Source organism: Carassius auratus, chromosome 4 (assembly GCF_003368295.1).
Source record: "Carassius auratus strain Wakin chromosome 4, ASM336829v1, whole genome shotgun sequence".
In the NCBI taxonomy this organism is placed as follows: domain Eukaryota; kingdom Metazoa; phylum Chordata; class Actinopteri; order Cypriniformes; family Cyprinidae; genus Carassius; species Carassius auratus.
In genome coordinates, this window is record NC_039246.1 from 12,498,547 (window position 1) to 12,526,298 (window position 27,752).

The 27,752-nt window shown below is 39.1% G+C and overlaps 1 protein-coding gene across 12 annotated transcripts in view; it reads left to right on the forward strand.

The window, feature by feature from the left end:
* LOC113058811 (ELKS/Rab6-interacting/CAST family member 1-like) overlaps positions 1 to 27,752 on the forward strand; it is a 190,847-nt gene that overhangs the window by 59,715 nt on the left and 103,380 nt on the right. For 8 of the 12 annotated variants that reach the window (XM_026227115.1, XM_026227045.1, XM_026227054.1 and 5 more), the window contains 3 exons: positions 2,358 to 2,369; positions 9,779 to 9,914; positions 21,001 to 21,132. In XM_026227115.1, the coding sequence (XP_026082900.1) occupies positions 2,358 to 2,369; positions 9,779 to 9,914; positions 21,001 to 21,132 (280 nt within the window). The remainder of the gene's footprint in view (positions 1 to 2,357; positions 2,370 to 9,778; positions 9,915 to 21,000; positions 21,133 to 27,752) is intronic. The other 4 variants (XM_026227063.1, XM_026227087.1, XM_026227130.1 and 1 more) reach the window with 1 other exon arrangement.

Below are 27,752 nucleotides of genomic sequence, written 5' to 3' on the forward strand. Positions count from 1 at the left end.
CCGTTGGATGCAAGAAGTGTTTTTAGGTGGATTTCTGTTGATTCATAAATATTCATCTGACGCGCACTGAATATCTCACGCTTTCTTAACAGATCTGCGTTGGGAGAGGATTAGACTAAAACAAACTCCATATGCTTGGCTCGATGCACCATTCATGTCAACCGGGAGACGATTTCTGAAATAAACACAAGCCGCAATCGCTAACCGTGGCGCTCCGAGCTAATTACCGCTCAGAGTCGAGTGATGTTCTCGAAATACACAGGGGAGTTCGGTTCTCAAAAACCTCCCATTGTTCTCCCAGTTTCTTAGTTTTCCAGCACTCTTGATGTGGTTGTGACGGAGAGTTGTTCAGACAGATCGTCTTCTGTTAGCGCCTGTGTCTTTAATCAAGATGCGAGTGGCAGGTAGAAGCGACGCGTTCTGTTCAGAGTCAGGATTACCTTTCTTATCTTTTCTTATGCTCATCAAGGCTGCATCTATTTGATCAAAACTACAGAAAAGTGTCTCAGAAATTGATTGTTAAAATAGAAAACCAATATTAGAAATTGCAATAATATTTCACAGTATTTCTGTTTATTTCTGCATTTTTTTTAATCAAATAAATACAGCCTTGATGAGCATAAGAGACTCCATTAAAGACATCAAAAATCTTACTGATCCCAAACATTTGAAAAGCAGTGCATGTTCTGTGTTTATGGAGAATAAGAGCTGCAACTTTATGGATTGGACACCTTCAACTGCACCTTGAGCTAATTACCGCTCAGAGTCGAGTGATGTTCTCGAAATACACAGGGGAGTTCGGTTCTCAAAAACCTCCCATTGTTCTCCCAGTTTCTTAGTTTTCCAGCACTCTTGATGTGGTTGTGACGGAGAGTTGTTCAGACAGATCGTCTTCTGTTAGCGCCTGTGTCTTTAATCAAGATGCGAGTGGCAGGTAGAAGCGACGCGTTCTGTTCAGAGTCAGGATTACCTTTCTCGCTCAGCGATGGAGAAGCCAAAGCTCCTCTTGTTGCAGATCAGTAAGTGCGGAGGCAGGCCTTGTTCGAAAATGCCTTCAAAGTCTCTGAAAAATGGCAGAGGGAGAATTGGGGCATTGGGGTATTTATTTCATAAATTCGGTAGCGGTAAATATTCAGGTAATTATGGAGGATTGTAAGGCTAACTGTTTGAGACTGAGTTAAAATGGGAGGGTGAGCTAGAAGAGACAAGAAGCAAAGAAATAGAGGTAAAACAAATGAAAAAAGCATAACAGAAGTACTATTTGTAAGGATAGTGAAGCAGAGTCTTTGAGTTTCAGAAAAGATGCGGTGCATTCTATGGAAATGTTTAAGGACTAAATTACTTTAGTGCATTTTTTGAGTGTTATTTTAATATCGAAACATAAGCCATAAAAAACTATCGCAGAACATCTACATCTTCACCCACTTGTATATTTTGTAATAAAACAGGTATGTAACCAAAGATTAAAAACATTTAATAATAATATAATTTAGTGATAATTTATTACAAAAAATCTATTATTCAATAGGATTGTTTAGAATTTATACTTTATTATTATTATTATTATAATTTTTACTATTATATAGTATGCAAATAAAATGGATTTATATATATATAAATGCTAAACCCTGTCAATATTCTGACAAATTGACTATTAAATTGAATTGACAAATTGAATATTCTTATTGCAAATGTTCCTTTTATAGTAGTTTGTAAAAAAATTTTTTTAACATTTTTAATTAATTACATTTTTAAGCCCATTTTATGCTCTTCTTTGCAAATTTTATGTATAATTGTGAATAAATAGATGTATATACATATAATCACTTTTCACAGCCTTATAAAGATGCATATGGGTTTCATTTACTTTAAGGAAGAAGCATGTGAGATTGCATGTCAAATTGTCAGGTTCTACTTTCATCTTTGTGATTTTAATTTTTTATGTATTTTTCCTTTCACTATGCATTTATCAGCAATACATGCACTGGCTCATGCACTGTTAACTCTTCATACCCTTGGAATTATAAGGTTTTATCTGCATTCCGAGTAGTTTTGAGATATTGAGCTTCAAAGTTTTCACATTCCATTCGACTGTGTAGATAGAACCTTGTTGTTTTTTAAATAAAAATCCCATAATGTATACAAAATAAAAAACGATCTATCACATAATGTAAGTAAGTTGTCACAGAATAACAATATGGGAATAACTAAATTTTGACAAAATGTCAGATAAAACCTTATAATTCCAAGGGGACGTCTTGTCTTAGCTTTCCAAGTTAACCCAGCTCAATCTAGGTGTATTTTTCTCTCTTTCTTCTTCTGCATTTCTTTTCACTGGAATGCTGTCTACTTCCCAGTCTGCTTTCAAGGTCAGTATGCCTACTTTCCTCCCCTGCATTTCCTTACAACTGCAAATCAACTTCTTTAGGTGTGTAACCTACATAAACTATATGCTGCTTTACCAGGGCCTGCTCTGTAAATCATTTTAAGGATGGTTCGAATGATCCGGGACCTGTGTTTCTGAGGGGCTGATGGGGGGGGGACTGTATCCGCTAGATGGGTGGGGGGATAATTCAGTGGTTGATTGTGGTGTGGTGGTGCCCTTGGGCGATGCACTTAACCCCAATTTGCTCTTGTTGCCTCCATCACTCCCCTTGGACTTGCTTCTAAAGTTTCTATGGAAAAAAGAGAAACTGCTCTGACCTGAATTGATTAAAGTTTCAAAAGAAGGAATGAGGAAACCTGGGAAGGTCAAGCAGGCGCTACAAACAGAAGAGCTTGTCTTATTAATGCAGGCTAGCTTACCTGTGAGGTCTGCTGAGACGAGTTCAGAAGAAGAAAAGAAGGACTCACCAGAGCTTCAGCTGTATGCGGATGACAGATAGAAAGGATGTGGGAAAAGAACTTGGGAGAGCCCTTGCAGAACTTCTAATTGGAGCGTAAAGAATCTCCATCAGTCATTTTCTCCCGAGCGGTGTTGAAAAGCTTGCCTCTTCTGCCAGCGCACCGTCGATATGGACCTGTCCCGCTACAGCCAGGATCTCTGCGCTCGGCTTGTTTATCATGGTTATTATTTGCATCTCTTTTTAGTTTGGTCTGGAACAGAGACTTGTCAAGCTGTTTTATTTTTTCCGCTCTTGTTACTCCACTAGAAAACAAGTCGAATGTTTCGGGAGCGCTTGACAGAACTGTCATTCTCTCTCTCTCGATCTCTTCCTCGCTCATCCTTTTTCTCCTCCTCTTTGTTTTGTGGCTTTTTTGATTTATTCTCTGGAACTCAGCTACACAACAAACAGGCCGATTTGATATCTCCCCCAGATGAAGGGGCGCGGCGTAATGAAAAGGAATCCATGTCACCCTCAAATGAATTTTCCCCAGTGTTACGCTTCTGCTGCTGAGCTCCAGGGCTTCTTGATTTAGTCTACAAATGCTTGACAATAAATATGATCATTGTGCATCGTTCCCTGAAGTATGAACGCTTCCTGTCTACTCTTTCTCTTTCTTTTTCTTTTTTATTTCTGTCTCACTCTTTTTCTCTTTCATTCTACGTCTTAATTATTTTTTAGATTTTCATTTTTCTTTCTTTTGTCTCTATAACTGTATTTCTTTTTATCTCTTACTTGTTATCTCTTAGTCGCTATGGCTCTTTGCACATTTGTTTTGCCTATAATATAAACAGGTAGTTTTCTTTCTTTATAACCATGCATACTATGCAATGCATTTTATAAAATATTTAAAAATCAACTTTTTAATTATTATTATTATTTTTTTTAATTTTTTTTATTATTCCTTTTTCCCCTTTAGTATTTGTTTTGTCAGTGACATAAAGTCTTGTTTGGCTGATTTATGTCCTATATTAAAATAATCTTTAGTGTTTTCTTTTTAATTGTTTCTTTTTTTTCATTAGTTTTTATGCCATTTTTTTTCTGATTTATTATATATTTTTTATTACATTTATTTTTGACAATTTATTTGTGCACATTATTTAAAAAAAAATTCTTTAGTGTTTTATAAGCGCAATCAGTTTTAATTAAGGTTAGCATGCAGTATGTTATTTAAGGAGTTTTTAATATATATATTGTCTTTGTAATATGTTTCGTAATATATTTTGTCATTCCTCCCTCTGTTTTTCCTCTCTCTCCCACATTCTCTGTTTGTGTAATTGAAGTCACCGTTACTCATTCTGGAGAGGTAGAAGGCTGTATTTCTGGGTTTTGTCTCATTATTTTGGCGAGACTGTTCTGCTGCGCTGGTCTGCCGCTCGGCAGGTGAAGGCCACAATCCCGCACAGACAGGGAGGTCTGCTTCTCTGGGCCTGTCGATGAGTGCATACGATCCGGCCGGCTCGGGGAACACGTCCGCCTGTCTGTTGTCTCTGTGTGCTTTCCAGTTAGCTTTGACTGGCCTGGCCTCAGGGCCGACCGCATGATTATCTAGATTAGTCAAGGGCCGGAGAGAATAATCCGCTCCACGCAGGACGGTACGTAAGAGACGCGGGGACACCCCGCCATGCACTTGGCCACAAAACCTCCTTAGAAGCCAAAGTCTATTAGACTCGAAAAGTTTGCGCTCACCGCAGACAGAACTGTGAAAATGAGCCCTGCTATCAAGCCAGCTCTGCTCCACCTGCTGCTAGAGAAATGGCCACAGTCTGCGCAGAACCCACATTTCCTGTCTTTTATTAGTCCTGAGCTCACGAACATATCCTGAACGCCAGGAAGGAGATATCTGGCCAATATAAAGACACAATTGACATTAAAGGATGACTTTGAGAGGGATGAGGGATGAAGTAAACACACTCTCAAACAGTCTTTGATGGCGTTCCACTCCGTTCTCTGCCGGTCAAACAGGTCGGGCTTGCAATAAACAGAAAGGTTTTTGTCCTTACTCAACCTTTTTGCTGTTTATCCCTTCCTGGACTGTTAGTGTGGGCACACTTATGTGCAGTTCTGTCAGCACGGTTGAAAGGAACAAGAAAAATGACATCAAAAAGTGGGCCCAAAAGTCTTGGATAAAAACACGGCGTGGTAACCATCTCCAGCCTTCTGCGTTGCGCAGCCCGCTCATAAACGCAGGTTGGCTTCGTAACGTAAGACACATTTCTGTTTTCTACCCAGAATTCCTTATAACAGCGTGATGGATTTATTTCCTCAACATTGATTTCCTTGTGCATTCATCTCAAAATCGCACCCAATTTTACCATTGGGTCTTGTTTTATGTTATTAAGTGTCAGGTGCGATTGAACTTTGGAATAACGTTTGTTTTAATGCCCGCCGGGCCTCATTTCTCCAGTTAAGTGACCACAAAACGTAATTGTTTAGAAATGTAGGTTCATATTATTTTGAGAAAGGAAATGTTGAAAGAGCGAACGTTTTACAAGGAGTCATTTTGAGGGCTTGCGCATTTTGTTTTCCTAGCTCGACCTTGCGGTGGCGGTCATTCAACAGTGTTCACTTTTAACTCATCATGGCGACTTGTCCTTCCCTTGAGTGCAAATGTGAAAAGGACTTGGTTTTTGTGTTTTGAGAGGTGTTTACTAGATGCCTGTTTGAAAGACTTCATTATGCAGAAGTTTAGAAGATCTCTATAGCCAAAAGTTAGCAAACTTTCTGATGTTTGCTCACACGCTTCAGCCGATATCTCGAGAATTTCAAAGTGCTTTCAAGCCTCACCCTGTAAACATCGCCTGGAGCTCTCTTGCATATGAATTATTAATTGTAAGATCTGGACCAAAATAATGAATTAATATTTGTGATAATATTCAAGGGTTTCAGCTCCATGAAAATAAATTTCATTAAAAAGCATTAGGTTAGACTGAAGTGCAGAAATTCTCTTCTGAACGCATTTTCACCTGTGTGTTTTGTTTGGATTTATATGTAATGTTTTGATGTATAATTAGTGTGTTTTTCCTCTAGACAAGCTCAAAGATTATTTGCTTTCTCTCCCGCCCTGTCATAGAACTGTTTACCTGTTTTTCATTTTTTCCACTCATGTTAATGTTGCTTCTCTCGTTGCCTGAAGCCGCACTAACACTCAAATATAGTACAGTTTTCCTAGTATTGATAATATGGCCACTAATGCAACATAAAGCTCAGTACAGAGAGGAGGAAGATGACAGGGTTATGTATGTGATCCAGAGCTTTATTTAGAGGAAAGGAAAATGTTGGCATTGGAAAAATTGAGGTAAAGGCCTTTAAATGGGGTTTCTGCCCTTGAACACTTACGTAGCTGTGCTCACTATGCAGAGATGTTTCCATTTAGGTTTGTGTTTCCTGTGTGTTAGCATAAGAGTGAGATGTTCTCTTAAAATATCTCTTATATTTATTCCTTCTTACACTACCGTTCAAAAGCCTTAGGTCAGTAAATTATTTATAGTCCATGTTTAAAAAGAAGACTCTTATACTCACAAAGGCTGCATTTATTTGATCAAAAATATAGTAAATGCAGTAATATTATGAAAATATTATCACCATTTAAAGTAATGGTTTTCTATTTGAGTATATTTTAAATGTAATTTATTCCTGAGATGCAAAGCTGAATTTTCTTCAGCATTACTCCAGTCTTCAGTGTCACAGGATCCTTCAGAAATGCTGATGCTGATTTAATGCTCAAGAAACATTACTTATTATTATCAAAGTTGACTTTTAAAAAAAAAACATGAATAGAAAGATCAAAAGAACAGCATTTATTTGACAGAAATCTAATGTAAAATTTTACATAAGATGTGTGACTGTTACATGACGAGTACATCTTCTGAATATTCCTTTTCATGTGAATGCAGTTGGGTGTTGTGTGGTTCACTGTTACACTGATAAATGTAAAGCAGAGCTATATTTTGGGTCTATTTAAGGAATCTTTGAAATCAGTATTTGATTTATCCTGACAGGATGGGCTAGATTAGACTGTCACCATCACTTAGTGGAGCATAGTGGAGCTCACTGAAAATATTGGCATGCATGCTAGTAATATCTGCCTAACAAAGCCTCTCTGTCAACAAGGTTTACCAATCGCTTTTGTTATACACTGTACCTGCGCCATCGTACGCTCTTATCACAGCATATCAAAAATACCAGAATGACTGGCGAATTGCATCTGAATTAGATGTTGCCATTCTTCTTTATTGTTGTAGAAGTGTTTCCTCCATGAACTCTGTGAAATGGGGTTACCTTTCCCATCACATCAGAGCTCAAATGGAGACATATAAACATATAATCAAAACCCTGAATAAAGGCTGGCGCGCAATGCATAAAAAACATCAGCTGCTTATTGCAAGTGTAGCAGAGCCAAGCAGATGGCTTGGCCTCTTCTGGAAACACCAAATAGGAACATTCCAGTATATTTATGACCTGTTACACAAACTCCCTGGAGCACACACACAAAGTCTTTCTTTTTGCTTTGTTATATGTTCATGTTATCTTCAAGATGGTTTTTTGACAGCACAGTGCAATTTGCCTGATGTTTCCAGAATGGACATGAAATTTATTTGCAGCGCTTTTATTAGATTTTTTTTTATAGCCATCAAATTAGCAGTGTTGAGGAAACTACTTTGGAACTGCAACTTGTTAAGACGCTCATAAAATAGTTACACTACAGCCAAGGTACGCTTAGAGTAATAGTAGTGCTAGTTAACTAAAAAATACTTTTTTGAGAAAAAAAAAATCTTGTCAGATGGTACTCCTTAATTCTGCAGTTAGCCCATTCATCTGGGATGAGACTCCAGAACTAACTAATAAAACTAGAAAATGCGTTTATATAACATAGCCGAAAACATTGTTTAAATAAATATTTCGGTTTTAAATGAATTGGTGAATCATTTAAATGAATCAGCGAAATGTTTGTTTAAATCAGCGAATTGTTTAAATAAATCAGTGAATCGTTTATTTAATCAGTGAATCGTTTATTTACATGAACCATGTGAATGAACTGATTCACCAAACTAAATCCGATTTCCCAATGCAACATTCGAGAGAGAGGACAAAGTTCACTCTGCTGATGAAAATTACAGCGATGGAGCCATGCTACACCGCTGCTTATTGGTAAATCCGCACTGTGGTCAAGTTAGTAGCATGCTGGTTTTAGTTATTTACACCCTAACGGTGCAATAGATTCAATGACTTACTGTGTTTTTGTTAGCCTCAAGAACCGATTTTGGTTTGTGTTCACAGAAATGTGATTATAGCAAATATTGGATACAAAATTGGATGAAATGGTAGTGGACTTCGCCTCTTCGTCGCCTACACTCTGTCAACACGTCTCGGGATCCTCATGTCCAAGAGAAAAGAAAACCTTGGGAACCTTCTGAAAAGACAGATAATTGCCCAAACAAGTTGCTCCTTTACTAGCAGATTGTCACCAGACTAACCAGATCTCCAAACCTTTCTATGGCAGTTGTTAACTTGTTGTATCTAAGTTGTATCTGCAACTGGAGCCAGAAGACTGCGGCTTTCTTCTGGTACTTCCACACAGAGACTCCACTGTGCTCAGGACAGCTCATCCAGAAGAACGATCAGGTTCTAGTGGCGCAGTGGCTTGGCCTGATTTCTCCAAGCCTTGTTCAACGTCACCTTGCTTCAGTGAACTCGCTCTGAAAGCTCCAAAGCACCAACCAAAGTACCTTGGTGCTGCTTTCCTGGCACATGTAGATGTGGTTTGTCATATTCTATAAGTCCTCATAATAACTCTTCAATTACCTTCCTGTATTGTGTGTCTTGGGCAATGCTCTGTGGTGTCAAGGGGGGGGGGGGGCGATGGAGGTCTTTCCACAACGCTGTGTTATTACTCATTTAAAGACATTGGTGTTGGCATTGTCTGTAGTGCATCTGTTCTGCAGGGCAGACGTGCAGATTTTCCCTTTTTTGGTTCAAGTCAAGATGGTTAACGTAACCGATCCCTGCCGCGATGCTGCCAGTGTGCAATACATCGGCGGCGGCCACGTAAACAGGAATACTCTTACGCTCTGACGCTCGTTGGGGCCGAGCAACCGCAGCATCTAGGCCTGTTGGTGCGACACTTCTCAGAAATGAAACTGGCTTGAATGCTCTTTTAATTTATTTATTCCTGCCTTTTTGGTAGTGCTTTGTGTTTCTGTGGGTTTCCATGCCACAGCAAATGGAGGAGGGAAAAGGATAACGAGAAAAATCCCAGAGCTCTAATACAGACATACTGCCTTTCATTTGCAGCACAGCTTGATCTGTGGAGATCAGTCCTGCTCCCTTTTGTTGTCATTTATAATAAGCTAGACCGCTTTTTGCTCTTCTCATTGACCCTTCTGTTTGTACTTGACTGCTTGTATGTGTACAAAAGAAGATAAAACTCTTAAACTCTTTGAGGAAGAGGTCTTTGATTCTACTTGTGGCCTGATTATAGTTGGTATTTCATTTTATCTTTTTAATATACATTATTCTAATTAAAATATATTTTAAATATAGCTGCATTTTCAAATGTATATAAACTCATATTTAAATGTATACAATCAGACTGTGACCTGATTTCATCAGTTATACATAATGCCATTTTATTATATTTTATTTGATTTTTTGTTTTGTTTTGACCCATTCATAATTATACACCCTTAAAAATAAAGGTGCTTTAAAGGATCTTCACAGTGATGCCATAGAATAATTCTTCAGATCTTTTGGCATTGCTAGTTCCTAAAAAGTTGCTATACACTTAATTGTCAAAGACACACAAGTTCCTCCCTCCTCATGTTTCCTGTATCCATCCACCTCAATGTCCGTCTGTAAATGTCTGACTGAAATCTGTTGGTGTGTCCGTACAGGCAAATGAAAGACCAAACCAAGAAGGTTGCCAATCTGAAGCACAAAGAGCAGGTGGAGAAGAACAAGAATGCTCAGTTGATGGAAGAGGCTCGTAAGCGAGAGGATAACATGAACGAGTGTTCTCAACAGATTAAGGTAAAGTCATGACATTTATTTACTTTATTCACAGCTATGTAAAGTTCTTGAGTCCATTCCGGATCAGACTTCACTCATATGTTGTTGTCTAATTGAAATGCAGGATGAATCCCCTTGCCTTGCACTTGACTAGAGCAGTGGCTGTTATAGTCTTAACATTGAAACTTAACCCATAATGAGACCCATCAACCTTTTAAGAGGGTCAAAGTCCCCCCAAAACCATGAGTTATTCACAAAAGCTCAATCTTTTGTGCAGCGTTTAAAGGTTTTCCTTCTGCGCTGCCTAGAAATGTGTCTCCTCAGAGCGATCCGTCTTCTGATTATATAAGTTTGGATGTCAGCTCCGGTTCCTCATTTGAGAATTGCTGGGATTCTTCTCAGGTAAAGAGCGATCTCATGTTTCCCTCATCCAGACCGCATTCACGCACATCCTGACCTTGTGTCCTCCTCTCATTGTGAGCTTTGGAGTTCGGGAAAAGAGAAAAGGAGAGAATAATTGAACGATGAAATAAGACACAGTTGTTCAGTGCAGCCGCAGGAACTATTTTTGAATTTACGACTCCACGATATTGAAGCAGAAGTGTCGGCAACGGAATCCAGGTATCGGCATGTTTAGTTTAAGCTGATTTGCAAATACAAACTACTTTATCCAGGCTCATGTAACTTTCATCATATTGACTATTTTTGTCCTGATTTGACAGGATGGTGGTCTGTGGTGGCCACTCCTGCCATTCTAGAGTGAGGGTTCGAATAGCAAGCCAGAATCAGCAGTTAATGTCTGTGAGAATCTCAGTGCAAAAAGTCCCACTTTTTATGGAGGGGCTGTTTTTCCTTTTTGCCGTAGACCTCTGGACAACAATGCCACAGCGGCCCTGCCTTTGTTGTGGTTTTCGGTGTTTTTCCTGGCTGTCGGTTTGTTCTTTCGATCATTCTCCGTTTTCACATTTTCCTTGTTCTGTGTCATGTGTTCTTTGTTTTCGTTCGAGTTCATATGCTCTTTTTCTGACAGCAGGATTGATGTGCTATTGGACCTCAACCTGTGGTACCCAGCGACTGGCGCGTCAGTGTGTGCGTGCGCACAAATACGTGTTGCGGTCAAAGAGAGCTCATTTATGACTTCAGGGCCCCAGCATCCTCCGTGGGGTCACGTTGCCGCGAGCCCACATTGTGGCTTGCGCTCCCCCGTTCGAAGCACACTGATGCGGCTGCATCGTGGGCCTCTTCTGGAAGCGGCGACAGCTGCTTCCTTCAGCCAAGACCTTCAACCACCACCTTCCCCCACAGGCCCGTCACGAGCCGGCCTTGAGGCCCTGAGACTCCAGATCAGGCGAACCCCGAGCTGTCTCCACACGCTATTGGACGTGTTTGGAAGGGAAACCGATTGTTGTAGATGATTTGGTATGGTTACGGTGGTCCCGCTACATTCGGTTGGTTAGGGTGAGCTGAGAGAGAGGTTAGTCCAGGACACCAGAGCAGTCGTCTCTCTCTGACCCGGCACTAAAAATGGCTTTTTCAATCAATGAAGAAGGTTTCCATTGGATCCCTGAGGTGGGATGTGGGGTGGTCGGTTGTGGTTGAGCACCAGAGCTGCACAAACACATTCAGAATAGCAACTGTTGACATTGGAGAAGGTTACATGGTCAGTTTTTTTGAGTTTTCTGCTGGTGGCGTTGTGCTGCTTTCACATGATTTGATCCAATCAGTCCTCTAATTAGTGGTGCTTTCTTAGGCAAGCATCACTGTTACTTCCAACAAACCCATAGATTCATTTGTGCTTGAACTGAATTGGCCTTAACATGCAGGAAGTTTAAACTGAAATTGGAATGGCAGGAAGTGGAAATTACTTTCCCTAAACTGCAATGCTAAGAAAGGCAACACAGGTAATGCATTTTGGTCATTGATGAGGTGTTCAGCAATCTGTTTGTCTGTAAGTCCTATAAAACCTTCAACCTTCAAAAAAAAAAAAAAAAAAAAAAATGGACCAACTTTCATTCTTAAGTTTCTTAAAAATTGTTACATTGTTTTTGAACAATACGTATTAGGCTTATATGAAATTCTGAGAATTGAAATTCAAATTTATTTTTTGCAACCTCATTTGAAATTTAATTCAAATTCAATAATGGATTTGGAATGAAAAACGCTGTGAAACAATTTTGTTATAAATGTTTTGTTTTGCTTTTATTTTTAATGTTTCTTTATTAAGTTTGATATGCTTAATATGAAAATCACATTCATTTTTGTGAGTCATAAACAGTGCTCGTGTAAAAAAGCTAAAACTATAGAATCCAATCTAATAGTGTTCCTGTGGCTTAGTGGTAGAACATTGTGTTAGCAGCGCAAAAGGTTGTGGGTTCAATTCCCAGGGAACACACATACTAGTAAAAAAAATAATAATAATAAAATGTTTGTCAGAATGTTCCAGAAACTTCTATAATATTTCCATCCTTGCAAAAGAAAAATCTTAAAAAATATTAGCAAAATGAGTACAAAACCCATCTGTAATAAACCAGTGCTTCATAAATAATAGTAGACGTTCTAAAATTTACAATAATAATACTTTTTATTTTTATTTTTTACAGTATTTAATCATTTTGAATTAATTTCTGAATTGCTCATTGGTAACCAACCCCAACACTAAAATTGGGCCTACTAACAACTACCAGAAAACTCTAGAAACCACATAATACACCAGATAGCAACGTGCTATTCACTACTTTGCTAAATCTTGGTAGTGACTTTTTAATGGGCAAGTATCAAAATTGTCAACGTCTAGTTAATTAAGATTAGCTGTTAGTTTCCATAAGATGAACAAATGGGGCGCAGCCGCTGCATGTGCAGAGAATTGCAATGCAAGAGAAGGTCTTTGATCAATGGCTCTCAAGAGCATGACTTTAACCTCTTGTGAATTATCCCTATCCTTTTTCATTTATCTCTCTAGTCTGATAAAACTGGAGATGGGTTTTTATAAGCCTCCACATCTCTTCAGCATTTGAGACTTTTTCCGCCCGGAAACAGAGTTCCCAGAGGTGCAATATGTACTGAATCATCAAGACGTACCCCCCACCCCACCTCTCCCGCTGATCAAATATCATCAGCCTGAAGAAATCAAGACTTTCGCCGGGAAGCAGGATGGAGAGAGACAGCGGGGGAGAAAAGATGACATTATAATGAAGCCCAGTAAATACCTGTTTTACTGCGTGGTTGAGTCTGTTCCCTTTTACTGCACGTAGTGCAGCGCCAAATGCCCTGACTCCCAGCATGCCCTGTGACCAGAAGGCCCCACTGTATCCCAATCTCCACCTTGACCGGCCTTCATCAAAGACAGATACAACGGAAAAATTGAAACAGAGAGTTGGAAAGAAAATAGAAAGGTCAAAGAATGGAAAGGTACATCAAGTCAGCATGCTTCAGTTCAGAAAGGGTGAACAAATTCTGCCGCATACTTTGTGCAGTCATCAAAGCAAGCTCAGAAAAGGGTTTCCCCCACAGGTGCAATGTGTGCACTACTCCAGAGATGCCATTAGACTGACGCCGGAGCGCCGCACATTACGAATAGTGGTTGTAAGCCATAGGTCTTCTGTTTATAAGTCTCACAGCCCCTTTTATGTTTGGCACAATGTGCTCTAGTGTGGTTGTAAACATCAGCACTCAAATGCAGAGAGCTCAGAGTGACACCTTTAGTGTGCAATAGTGGAACAGTATTTTATAACGTTTGTCGAGTTAGGGATCATGCTGCTAAGTATTCTTACAAGCACTGGTGGTCTTTTTATTCTGCGTGTAAGTTTGTGCACGGTTAAGAAAGACTGAATATATATGCATCGCAGGTTGATTTATCTTCATGCTTTTTATTTTATTATTTATTTATTTTATTTTTTTACAGCAGGAGATTCCTAAATGTCAGAACAATCTAGAGAAAAATCTAGTGAAGCTAGTCAACCTCGGTAATTAACCAAGCTTGACCCATCCTTAACTAACACATTATATTAAGATTTATGTAACAGGTACACACCTGCATCATGCAGACTCTCCTTGGCCTTTCTCCTTGTGTTCGCATTTGCAGGCAAATGAAAAGATCTGACAGGTGATGGCGACACACTGGAGTTAATAAAGCCAAAGTGCTGCAGGCAAATCGCAGGTTTATGGTCCTTTTTAAACACGCAGATATAAAAGAGTCAAACAGGAGCCTTTTATGACTCACTGGCCTGCCCATGCTGCTTTTATTGAGGGGGAACATATTGCTTTCCCTGGGGGGAGGCGTTTTTTCATCCTAAATGTCATTTTCTCAACCTGCCATAACAGAGTGGTTGCAGTGCAACATCCAGGATCCATTAGGAAGCTATAGTTGACACAGGATGGCCTTAGGAAATGGGATTCAGTGGGATGGGTGGGCATACCTGGTTTGCTAGTTTTAGCTGGTGCCCTGTTTTGTTCTTTTTTGTACATTTTGTTTGAGTTTAGTTTTGTTTTGTGTTGCTTTGAAGTTTTTGTTTGGGCTTTTTTGTCTTTTTTGGAGTCTTGTTTTGTCACTTTTTTTTTTTTGAGGGGGGGGGGTATTTTAGTTTTGTTTTGAATTTAGTTTTGGGTCTTTTTATTTTATTTCTTGAGGTCTCTGTGGAATGTTCTTGAATGTTCCACTCTGATCTTCCAAGACATCTGAAGACTGACGAGAGATCAGAATTTAGTGGTAACACTGAGCAAAGGTGAAACAAAACTGCGGTAAAAATCCACCCGACAAGGTCGTCATCACTAATGCGGTGGCGAGAGCCATTCTCAACACTCAGAAGGAAACGGAAAGAGAGAGAGGTAAATCGAGGCAGAGACTGAGGAATGGAAATAGCGCAGGAAGAAAAGCAAGAGGCGCAGTGTACTTCACACATGAAAGCCTTGATTCTGCCACTCATCACCTCTCGAAAGCGAACAGGCCAGGAGGGAGCTAACAGACGCCAGTCGTGAGACTGACACTCCAAAGCACTGGTGGAGAGGAGCTCTGACTAGAGATCGGCTACTTATATAGCAAGCTGTGGGAATCAAGAGCAACTTGTTTGGTTGTAGGGACACATTGGGCTGCAACAGTTCTATTTTCTTGTGTATGTTAGAGATGGTGTGTTAGCATGACTGCTCAAACAGTAAAAAGGAAAGGAATGCCATTTTCTTTGTGGGCTTTCCAAAACTTTTTTTTGTTCTCTGTGCTGTTGCAAATCCCTGAGCTGCTAGCCTGTGCCAGAAATCGTATGACATAGGAGTCGTTGAGTAACAAATGGTAGAAATCTCAGCGCTCAACATTACAACTATGAGAAAGGAAATCATGCCTTAAAATTAGAAGATCGTTTTGCTTTTTTTGGCAAGGACATCACCTGATCATTTGCTACGGAACACAAATCCACTTGAGAGGGATGATACAGAAAAATAGCCTGACTGGAGCTAAACACCCTGGATTTATTATCTACGTTTTTTCTTCTTAAATTGATATGCATTGGAAAAAATACCTTTTAATTAATTTTTATTAGGTGTTTTTTTACAATACATTTCTGGTAGCATTGATTGTATCTTGAATATAGTGAAAGGGGTTTGTTTTAAAGATCCAGTCTCTCAAAAAAAAAAAAGAAGAAAAAAAAAAACTTGTCTAATGGAGTATTGCTTAATTTCTCGTTTCAAGCATTTTTTTATATTTTAACTAGATTCAAAATACTCATAAAGAATCGTTTTTTGCACTGTGTTATTGCAAAACAAGTTGGCAAATACTTGGGTTTCACTCTCTCCTCATGCAGATAGATAGGAGCTGAGCTTGCATGTCTAGAAAACAATTGCCCGAGGGTGTTACCCAGATCCAAAATGGCCGCCAAGTGTGCTGACTTGCTTTTAAAAAAAGCCTTTGCCTTTACAGAGCTGCACCATCTGATACCCATCAGCCCCATATGCAGGCCCTCCACCCCTTCAATCAGAACAGAGCCTTGTTGTTTACACCCATCTTTGTTCTGCTACATCTCATGTCTTTCTCCTCCTCCTTATGCTAAGTGTTTAGCCTTCGGCCGTGTGGGACGTTCTTGCTCTCATTCTTGTGTTTTCTGTTTTTTGGGTCCACTGTCATGTACATAAACTAGTGGCTTTGAAACTGTCCCAGTGGCTTCCCTGCTGAGGGCAGAATTTCCCTGCAGAGATACTTTGATGATAATGACTTTATGCTTTGGGGAGCCAGTTTTATGACACATTGTGCCTAGACACCCGCTATCGTTCAACGCACAGTAGAGCAGTGATCACAGGACTGTGAATTAAAGGTCAGCTTCCCACCACCACAGGCTGAGGGTGGAGATACCTGAAGGCCTAACACACCTGGCCAATGTTTTTCCTCATGCATTTTTTTCATGCTTTTTTACTCCGCATAATGAGTGTTTATGCTTGTAATCTGAAGTGTAAGCCTAGGGTTGGCTGTGCCACTTTTTACTTAAAATGAGAAATTAAACTAATATTATATTTCAGTGTTATTTTCTAATAGTCTTATAGCTTATATAAAACTTTACAATTTAGCTTTTATTTTCATATTTTCTTTTTTTCAGTTTGATTTTCAATTTTCTTAATTTTTTTATGGCATAGCCTATTTAGCCTTAATTTATTTTAATTATTTTTGTTGTTGTGGTTGTTATAGTGTTATTAATTCAACCGACAATATTAACTGAAATAAATAGTTTATTTTAGAATTTTAATCATTTTTTACCAGTTATAGATGTAGTTGACAAAAGCTGCACTGGTCTGCGATCAACTAGAAATGTAAAAAAAAAAAAAAAAAACTTATATTTCTTATAACCATAGAAATATGGTATACTGTATATCAGAAAAGTAATGGGATGAGTCAATACATGAAAAATTTTCATTTCAAAATAATACCATGAAAAGAGGGAAAAATGTTTACAGTACTAATGCATAATGCAGTTCCAATGCATTTTTCTTTATATTGATATTTTAAAATGTTTTATAAAATATAAAATACATACAGATGTATATTTCAGGATATTTTTCTTCAGAGAAATTGTACTTATAGTTAATGTATGATATTTATAACGTATAATAATACATATTACATAAATTATTAAAATGTTTTTTTTTTTTTTTTTTTTTTACTAATCTTTAGTAAATAATTGGCATGGTTATATTGGCAATTCACCAAAATATTTTATATATTTATTAAGTTATGCCATATGATTTTGTATTTTTATTTTTTATTTTAGCATTGAAAATTGCTTGTCAATTTTTTCAATCATAGGCAGAATAGAATTGGCTTTTTCTATAAAAAATAATCATATACCATTTGCTAGATTTACGACATGACACGTCTTACCCCACTCCCCCAACATCAAGCCATGATCTTGATGTATAACATGCAGAAAGCCGTGTAAGATAGGAGAGCGAAAGGGGTTGAAAGAGTTGGAAGATGCCGGAAAAGGCTCGCTTCAAAGAGCCACATCACTGGAGGTTATAGAAATGAAGTAAACAGTGTTCGTAGCTCTTAGATCTGCAGTAACCACAGCACCCACAGGCTTGATATCCAGCTCTCTTGGGAGCATTTCAAAGCCCTGTTTTGAGCTCGTCATGGAAGCTTAGATTTCTTTCTGCTTGTCACTCACTTTAATTCCCTCCTCTCCTGGCCTTCTTGTTATTGATTGCGTTCAAAAATTAACAACACTCTAGTTTATTGTGGCCCACTTTCAGCTACTTCCTCTCAAATTTTCTCCCTCGTACCATGGCTGTTCTAAACCACTGTGGATTCGCTGAACGTCCGATGAACTAATGCAGATTGGGTTTGTTGTGTCTCTTGACTCTCCAAAGAGTCGAGACCAAATGCGGTCCAGTCTGGCAGAGCATTTCGCCAGTATCTGAGCTTTTCAACTCAAACCAGATCCGGGATCGGGAGCTCGAGATCATATGGCGGGGGTAGCCGGAATCACATCAGCATGTTCTCATTTCTTTAATAGACTTCCAAGGTCTTTTTTTATTGGGCCTGTTTGTTGGCATATGTTGTTTGATGTTACCAGGCTTTTGGCCGTCTGATACGCTTATCCCAGCCAGGAAGGATGGACACCTGCTGCTCTTTCCGGTTCTTTGATAAACATTTGTAATTCCTCGTTCTCACACCCAAAATGGTACAGAAGAATCCTCCCGCTGGGGGAAAAATGACTGCTTTAAGGGACATCTGCTACCAAACCCTCCACTTTGGCTGCGTCTTAGACGTTTAGCTGAGGTCATCCTGGATTATTTTAAATTGTGTCTTACTGTGACCTAAACTCCTCACCCTGACGAACTGCTGAAACCGCTTGAGTCCTGGGATAGTGCAGCCGCACTGCGAACACGTTTTTCAATCCCGTTCCATCCAAAAAGAAGCCACAGATGGGAACGAAACGGGTTCGTGTTGAATCAGGACACCCTGGGTCGATTATCCGTGTGTGTGTGAGCATGTCAGACAGCTGCAAGTCATTCTGCCCCAACTGTGCGAGCTGAGCTCTTGTTCTTCAGGCTCGTCCTGCTCATCTGCTAATTGGATGTGCGAGCTGCGGAGAGCTGCGGAGAGCTGGGCAGATTCCCCAGCGAGCCCCACCCGAACCCGGCCGGTCCCTCCGGTACAGCATGTGGCTTTGATTTGTGGCTTCCCTGAGGTGTCTCCTTCTATCATCTGTGTGGTTTTGGCACCAAAAGCATTACCGTAATGAGATATTGACCGAGCAAAAAGGATTACTGTCGCTTTAAATCAAACCAAAGTGATTGCGGTCTGCCTGCGAGAGGAAAGTGGAAGCTAAATATGGTCAAAATAAGATAGAGCCTTTATACCACATGCTGTGATCTGTACCCCATCACCCTGCTCGTGTCCTGTACTTCCTGTAATTGCTGACCTTGGTTACTGAAAAATCCTGCTGATTCAACAGATGCATCTGGTTATCGACATTGCCTCTTGTTGCAGGAATTTGTGGTGTGGGATTCCAGATGAAAATGATGAAAATGGTGTCTGAGATTGTGTGCATCAGGCCTCTTGTCTTGATATTGAAAGTTGATGCATGGTGTTGGAAGGAATTTTAGAGACAAAATGATCAGTCTTATAATTACATCTTGAAGATTTGATTATTGATCCTTTGTCAATGATGCCCAATTACAGCCTGCAGAATGCAAATAAGTAAATAATAATAATATATTAATAATAAAGCGAAAAGTATATCTTAAATCAAAGTAACTTTGGGTAAAAGTGTGTGCGTGTCTGTATATATTTTTGATAAATGTCTATCAAATGCTTATTCTCACCTGTTTCCCTCTCTCTCTCTCTCTCTCTCTCTCTCTCTCTCTCTCTCTCTCTCTCTCTCTCTCTCTATATATATATATATATATATATATATATATATATATATATATATATATATATATATATATATCTGTGTGTGTGTGTGTGTGTGTGTGCATTTGACACAGTTTTATGAAAAATCAAGCATGCATAAATATATATTATAAATGCATGAATAAATCCTTTTGCTATTGTTGCAAATGCCAAAAATCTTTTTTTTTTCTAGTAATATCCCAGATAATGATTAATGCCCTGATTTTTTTAAAAATGGAAAAAGTATACCTTGAACATAGCTGCCAAATACATTAAAACAAATGTAAAATATTATTTTAAAATCAATTAAAAAAAAAAAATCCTTCACAGTCAGGTTTTCCATGTTAACAGTAACATGTAATGTTTGCTTTATTTCAAGAGTTTTTAAGAACAAAGTGTTATGAACAAATTACTTCTTTATCAGATATACATTCCTTAGGTATAATGAACATTTCTGTAGCTTTAAAATGAATGATGCCAAGGTCAACGGTTCAGTTTACCAGCAAATTGAAAGTTGCTTTAAAAAAAAAAATTTGTATGCTATAAATGTAAAATTAAAATGTTAATTCACTGTCATGGTCAGTTTCGCATGCAAGCATCTTCATAAACGGCTTACAAGCTCTTGATTTTTCTCTCAGGATTGTCTTCAGCAGAGCGACAGATGCATCTGGTTATCTGTGTACCTTCACATTGACTCTTTTAGCAGGAATTTGTGGTGTGGGATTCCAGATGAAAATGTTCGCTGTGATCATCGGCGTCTGGCATTGTGTGCATCAGGCCTCCATCTTCATATTGAAGGCTGATACTTTTAGCTGGAAGGCAGTTTCTCAGCATGGAGGCCATTACCACTGTAGAGCTCCATTTGTATGAATGGCAGTTTGTGTGTATGTGTGTGTAGCGGCTGTTTGCTCGGTTGTGTACGTCAGAGTGCATGTTTGTAGAGGTCTGTACTAAGTGCCTCAGGCCTGCCAAACGAGTCAGGACTTTTGTAGCCGATTTTGAAATGTGGGGGGAAAATGAAATGTGAATGTTCCTTGAAATGGAGCAGCGTAATGAACTCAAGACTGTTCCCATATTCAGCACTGCTCTGGCATCTCTCCACGTATCCCACAATGCCTATTCATTTGAGGCCCTAACCATTGCGTTCTTTCGCTCTCTAGCACACTTTCAATCAGATTTTTTTCTCTCATGGTTTCCATAATTTTTCCCCCTCTGTTTTTCCAATTCACGATACAATCAATCGCAGACGTTCATGATAACTAGGTTTTGACCTTGACTCTCTCAAGAGTGGATACTTGAAGTAGTGTGATTTCACTCTTGACCTGTGCTGAGTCATCATGGGAGCAGACCGTAGATGAGTCACTTCGATGAGATGGACAGTTTGGGTTGCCCTAACTTACCGCAGTCCAAGAATTCGTAATGTTTATACCTCACATGCTGTGAAATGACTGCAGCTTGCTTTCTCAGAGCTACCTGCTGCTGCACTTGTTAGTCGTTAGCGGTCAGTTTCGAAGTTCTCGAAAGGGCTGCATACTTAGCGTTTACAATCTTTGAACAGCTTATCAAGTATATTTTACAGTCAGAAATTGTGTTTTATAAGCAAGTTTCAACTCTTCCTGTGTTCCTGACCTTCTACAAAAAAATCTGTATTGATAAGCACCTTCATGTTTGTCAGTTGGATGTTATAGTGTCTTATTGCATGTTTACTAAAGCACTAAAATATTTTCCCACTAGGATTCTCTGCAGCAGAAGGATGAGCGCATCGAGGAGCTGGAGGAGGCCTTGCGTGAGAGCGTACAGATCACGGCCGAGAGAGAAATGGTGTTAGCACAAGAGGAATCTGCCCGTGCAAATGCAGAGAAACAGGTGAGAAATACCAAACACAGGTGAGACGAAGCTCTAAGATCATTCATATACACTTACACTTTCTTTCAGTTTTGTGCCTTGTCTTTTAAGTTCAGAGAGAAGTAGTTTATTAAGTAGAGTATATTTTTTATTTATTTTATTATAATTTTATTTTATTATCTTTTTATTAGTGCTGTCAAACGATTGCATTCAAAATTTTGTTTACATATGTAGGTGTACTGTGTAAATTTATTGTGTATATATATATACACAAACATACAGTATATATTTTGAAAATATTTGCATGTATATAAATATGTACATGCATGTGTTTGTATATATATATATATATATATATATATATATATATATATATATATATATATATATATATATATATATATTAAATATACACAGTATACACACATTATGTAAACAAAAACTTTTATTTTGGATGCGGTTAATCACGATTAATTGTTTGACAGCAACACTTTTTATTTTATTTGACCTTTATCATATTTATTTAATTTTATTTGATCTTTGTATTTACCTTTTTTGTGTTTTTTGTTTTGTTTTTAAATGAATTGTTTTGGTTTGGTTTGTTTTGGTTTCTTAAAAATCTCAATTTAATTAGATGTTTGACACCATTACCAATCCAGCTGACAAAAAGATTCAGCTTGAGGCAGCCAGCATTGGCGGTATTGAGACTTCTACCATCATAGTCTACATCCAGAGAACTTTTGAAGTATGATAAACTGTCATGTTTACTGGAAATGTTCCTAGCAATGTTTCTAAAGAGAGACCTGTGTACCTGTGATGTGTTACCTGAAGCGAATTGTGTGCTGTAACTTCAGTGTAATGCTAGCCAAACCCTACAGCCATCTTTTCATTGTGCAAATGTCCACTTCCTCATCCTCCTGGTCAAATATCCTTCCCAGTGTTTACACAGAGCTGTATGCACATCCACGCAAGGCTAGCGTCTCTCGGGCCGGGCTGTAATGCCTTTTGCTTGGCGGACAGTATCGCTCTCATTAAAAAGCCTCCTTCACAGAGCTCAGGAACCAACAAAAAGCCAGCCTGTCACAGCACATCACCACACCAGCACACAGAGCTGTGCCAACCATCCAGATCTATGCCAGCGCTGCCTCGCCTTGCCAGTGGCGGACATTCATGTGGCATGCATGGGTTACGTGTTTGTGTCTGCAGTCAGTCTTCATTTAGAATATAAATAAGCTTTGCGTGTCCTGCGTGAGGACTGCTAACTTTGGTCCGATTCAGTTCAGCCACATAGAACGTGCATACGCACACGAGGAACGTCTGGTGTGTGGACAGAACTTTCCGGCGTTTCTTTCTCTTAAGCAGAAGTTCAACTGATATTTTAAAGGTAGAGGAACAATAAATTGGGTAAATACTGTTTAAAGACTCTACATGGGTCTACTTAAAAGAAAGTTTTTTCTAAACCCATAAGACTTTGAAGCACAAATTATTAGATATTTTTAGTGAAACCCGAGTGGTTTCGGTCCCTCCTTTGAAAGTCCAAGTAACTGAAACTTTCATAGAGGTACCTTTAAATAATTCCATATGAAACGAGCAGTTTTACCCAAGTCTTAAAAATTATGAATGCTTTATATGATGATAAGATTGATATTATTCACATATAAAAGGTAGAACATATCATGTATGGATCTTCTAAATTTGGATCTAAATGGTAACCTGGACTTTCAATGGATGGACTGAAACCACCCAAGTTTCATTAAACATATTCTCATTTCAAAGTGTTTTAAAAATTAACCAAAGTCTCATGGGTTTGGAACGCCTTGGATGAGATAGATCACAGGATTTTACTTTCTTTTTTTTTTTTTTGCAATTTATCCATTTAATGCAAATCAACTGTCTAAATGGAGACCGAATGTAGATGTAGAACATGCTGAAAATGGATTGAATGTACAAATAAACTGTTAGTAATTTATTATTTTATGATTCAAAGTTGCTGGAATTCCATACTCGAGTCGTTCTGGCCCAGTCGAACTTGTTTTTAAGGCTTCGATGCAGATTGCACCACTGTCCAGCTGTCTGTTGAGCCTTGGCGATAGTATCAAACTCCTATGACCTTCTCTGAATGATTCCTCCATGAACCGGACAACACCAGCAGCCAATCAGGCTTTGAAACAGAGCGCAAAGTAGCTGCCAAAATCTTGCTTCCCCTCTACCTGATTCCCTGAACTTTTCCCTTTCCTTTCTCCCTCTCTGTCCATCTTACTTGGCTTCATCGACTCTCTGCTTCATTTTTAAACCCTTAATGGTTTGCTCTACCTTCTGTGGATCCTGGCACCCTGCCGTTTCCTTCCTTTTCGCTCTCTCTCCGTTTTCTAAAGATTCGCATGACTGGCTGAGGATCGTCCCAGTGCGCATTGCAGTCTCGGGAACATATCGTGGCCTAGAGTTTTTTCACCGCCGGGCGGACCTCCGCTCCAATCCCCCGGAGGTTAATTAGAGCTGGGGGTTGCGGTGGGAGCCAACGCTGCTGCTAAGCCTGGTCGGCCCCCTCATTTGGGCTCAGAGAGAAGAGGAAATGGGGACAGTACAAGTGCCACCCTCTGGAACCAGTCTCCACGCTCATTACCAATGTCCCAGCCGCATCAAGTCTCACTACGCGCACTCAGGATATCGTTGTTGGAAGTTCCTCCTCACCCTGTCACCTGTTATATAAGAAAGAACTCATATTCCGGGTTACATATTTTGGGAGTTATGAGCTATATGGAGAAAAAAAAAGAAAACCGAATGGCGGCTTGCCTCACTGGCAATTGGCAGACAGGTTTTTAAATGCGTAATTTGTGGTCCTGCATTAAACCATGCATAATCTAATTAGCTTCACACAAACGCACATGGTTTTTCTTACGCACACACAGTCTCTCATCTGCTATTTAATTAACATCCCTCCATTGCTTCACCACTCCCTCTGTTGTGCCAATCATAAGCAAGCATTTGTCTTTAGCTCTGTGTTCAATTTCCTCCAATAGCCGCTCGGCTCATTGTTCTCATTGTGCACATGTTGGACCGAGTGCGGTGCCTGTACAAATTGCTGTCAGTATGTTAGTCTTAAATGTATGGGGACAAGGGCGACTGCTCTTTGTTACACTGACATGAAAGCAAACCTCTGGCTAAAAACCAGTCCGTTCTCTCTTGTGCGTCTGTTTAGCTTACTTAAAAGCTCTGTGTGTGTATGAGTGTGTGCACTTTTTTAATTAGAGCACATGGAAGAGCTATAAGTTGTTTGCCCCATTCATGCAGGTAATTAAATGTGGAAATACGAGTCCAAACGTGTTTCTGTAACTTCTCATATGTACCAGATGAAGTCTGAAAGATTTCTGACAATTACACAGGTCACTGTGAACATCGTCTGCTAGAATGCTACAATCATCCAGTCTTTCCTAAAGGAAATAGATGACTGCAAATTGAATTCTGTCATTATTTACCAGTTCTAAACCCACAAGCAATTTTGCTTTTTTACAAAAAATGTTCAACAATAAGGTTAAATTTTTCAAGATTCTTAATTAATTAGGTATCATGAAAGAACCATATAAAATGTCTAAAATTGTACAGCATTTAGTGATTTTGTTTGTTAATTTATACATTCATATAATTAGTATATATTTATTTATTTATTTATTTATTTATTCATTCATTCATTCATTCATTCATTTGTAATTTCTAATTTATCCACAGGTGTGATTTATGTATCAAATTAATGAATAAAGCAATGACCATTTAAATAAATAATGCCAAAAATGTATTAAAAGTTGCATGTATGATTTTGATATTTCAAGTTATATGTGCTGTCATGAGGTAACAATGAATAATAGTATTTAGTAACATTAAACAAAATTAATAAATGCTGTAGAATACAGTCGTTCATTGTTAATTGATGATACCCAATTCTTTAATGTTAACGAAATAGATCTTATTGTAAATTTTGCTGCAGTGTTCATGGTCGGTACATCTATGAAACACTCCATGTTTTTTAAAAGCCATATAATAGCTTTGTGTGGCAAGCAGTCTTAAATGTAAGTTTATGTTTATTTCCACCAGATTTGAAGTCATTTACGTGAATCAGTGTGGGTTCTTGCGTGTTTTGTGATTTATAATGTCATCAAACTTGTGGCATATTTGATTTGAGAGCTGCGGCGGCGAAGAATGAATAATGACAAATAAATCAAATGATTCTTTTGTGTTTCACATAAGAAAGAATTTGGAAGATTTGAAACAACACGAGTAAACAGTGACACATTTTTAAATAACTTTTTTTTTTCTATACTTTCCTGGTTTTAATTTTTCTCTCCATCTCACTCCATCTTCCTTGCAGAATTGATATTTCAGGAGTGTCAATGTTTTCTCAGTTGGTTTGATGTGCTTGTTTAGCGGATGAGCCGGTCTTATTTTAGGTGATTTTTTTCATGAGCGTTAGCATCCTGCCAAACCCCATTGCAGCAACTGCATTAATGAGTCATGAGCTAGTAAGGGCAAACGTGGTCATTGAGAGAAAAAGGGGGGTATTTTCTTCCTACACAGGGCCCTCGGTGTGCAGTGACACCAGTCACTCAGCTCCAGCGTGGAATTTACGGCCGGGATGTACGAAAGCGACCAGCCGCTCATGCGGGGCCAGTGAAAACGTTTGCCCAAGACCACATGAAAACACACGTCCAGTCTCCAGACATGATTCAGCAGCGAAATGACATACTTCATAACCTTCCCTGGAGGCAGTGGACCAAAGAAAGCCTCAAATCTCTCTGCTCGTGTTGACCGGGGATGATGGGATGTCTCGAAACCGCCCTTACTCTTTCACCACAAGCTTTTCCCCGTCGGCCTGACCCAATCCTGTATGAACCTCTTTTCTGCTCCGAACCTGTTCTCACTCAGTTTGGATCCATGGTTACTATCCTCTTTCTCTAGCCCCTCTTCCTCTGCTTCCAATTTCCTTCTGCGTGGTTTGTTTCAAACTGTTGTTCTGTTTTGCTCTGTTATGTCTCTGTCTCCTCTTCGGCTTTTTCTGTAATCCCTCTTTCTCTCTATTTCTTCTCCATCGCTCACTGCCTGTGCGAAGTGCTCTCATGACCTAATGCATGACTCCGGCCACGCTGGCTTAAAGTGGCTCAAGGTATGGCACGATTCATGTTCTCTCGTTCTTTTACTAGGACTGATTTGAGTTTTGTGCTTTTCATCAGTTTCGCAGCGTCTCGGTGACCTTTTTTTCTCATTTGGATGGGGGTGTTTGACAAATGTGGCTTTTGGTCCCGATCCAAACCAAACTTTTCCAAATAGGAAGCTTAACCACTGACAGAGTGCAATTTATTGACTGCTCCCTGAAGATGAGCTCTATCAGATCATTATTTTATGTGGAAGACCTCTCGTATGCCTTCCCCCCGCTTTCTTTCCATTATATTGGGAAGTCATGCTCATTTGCATCCGTCTATCAGGATAAGTTATGTTTTGATTTAACTTTTATATAGTGCATCCAGCACAATTCAGTTTCTGCACTTGGAGAAGTTGAGTTTCCCAATTGCATGTAACACGAAGTACGTTATATAAACGTGTGGTCAATAGTTATGCTCATAGAAAAGATGTAGTTCACCCAAATATCTATGTTCTGTCATCATTTATTTGTTTTAAAACAATTTGACTTACTTTCTTTTGTAAAACACAAAAGGAGATGTTTAACAGAATGTCCAAGCTGCTCTTTTCCAATACAATAGAAGCAAATGAGGATAGGGAATGTCAAGCTCTAAAAACCACTAAAAATTGGTCTATGAAACTTATTTGAAACTTATTTGAAATCAGGATAGCTTTGTGAGGAAAAAAAGGCTGAGATTTAAGTCAATTCCACCATTGAAATGGTGACGGAATTTATTTTTGAGTTAATTGTTCTAAAAAAAAGTGTAAATTTAGACACATTCTGACTCACTCTTTGCCTGAACCGATCAAATCACACTGTCAACATCTTAAGCAGTCAGTCACATTCACTGTCAGTTCTCACTCCATACTGCAGGGGGCAACGTGATGGCAGAGCCTGAGGTCTCCAAGAGGCCCAAGCCAAAAACAGACATGGAAATTAGTCAAAGAATAAATAGCTCTTACAGCTGCTGCTGCTGCTCTTTCTCAAGTTTGTATTCAACCCATGGTCAGAAACAGCCTGGATTTTTATGATAAAACTTTAGAGGGAAATAAAACTCCCTCCTCTGCTAACATTCCCAACCAGCTGAGATCCAGACACAAAGCTCAGCACCCAAAACACAGCAAGATCCAAAGACCAGCTTGTTGAAATTGGCTTTCTGCTCACCATTGAGGACGGGGCTGCTCTTTTGGCAGCCAGGGAGGAGAGAGTAGGAAGAGACGGATGAGAAGAAGGGGAGACAGAGCAGGAGAAAAACAGCACGCTGCTGCATTAAGCAGTTTTTATTAGCGTTATGTTTCTGCTCCGAGCATCTGGGTTAGTCTGGATATCTCTCGCTGGAGGTGATTAGAAGCTTCTGAGTTCTGAGTTCAGCTGAAGAGAAGGCCCTGATCTAACACCCCACCATGATCTCATCACCTCACAGTGCACATCAATATCAAACCAATACGAGGTCTTCCACTTACAAAAGTAC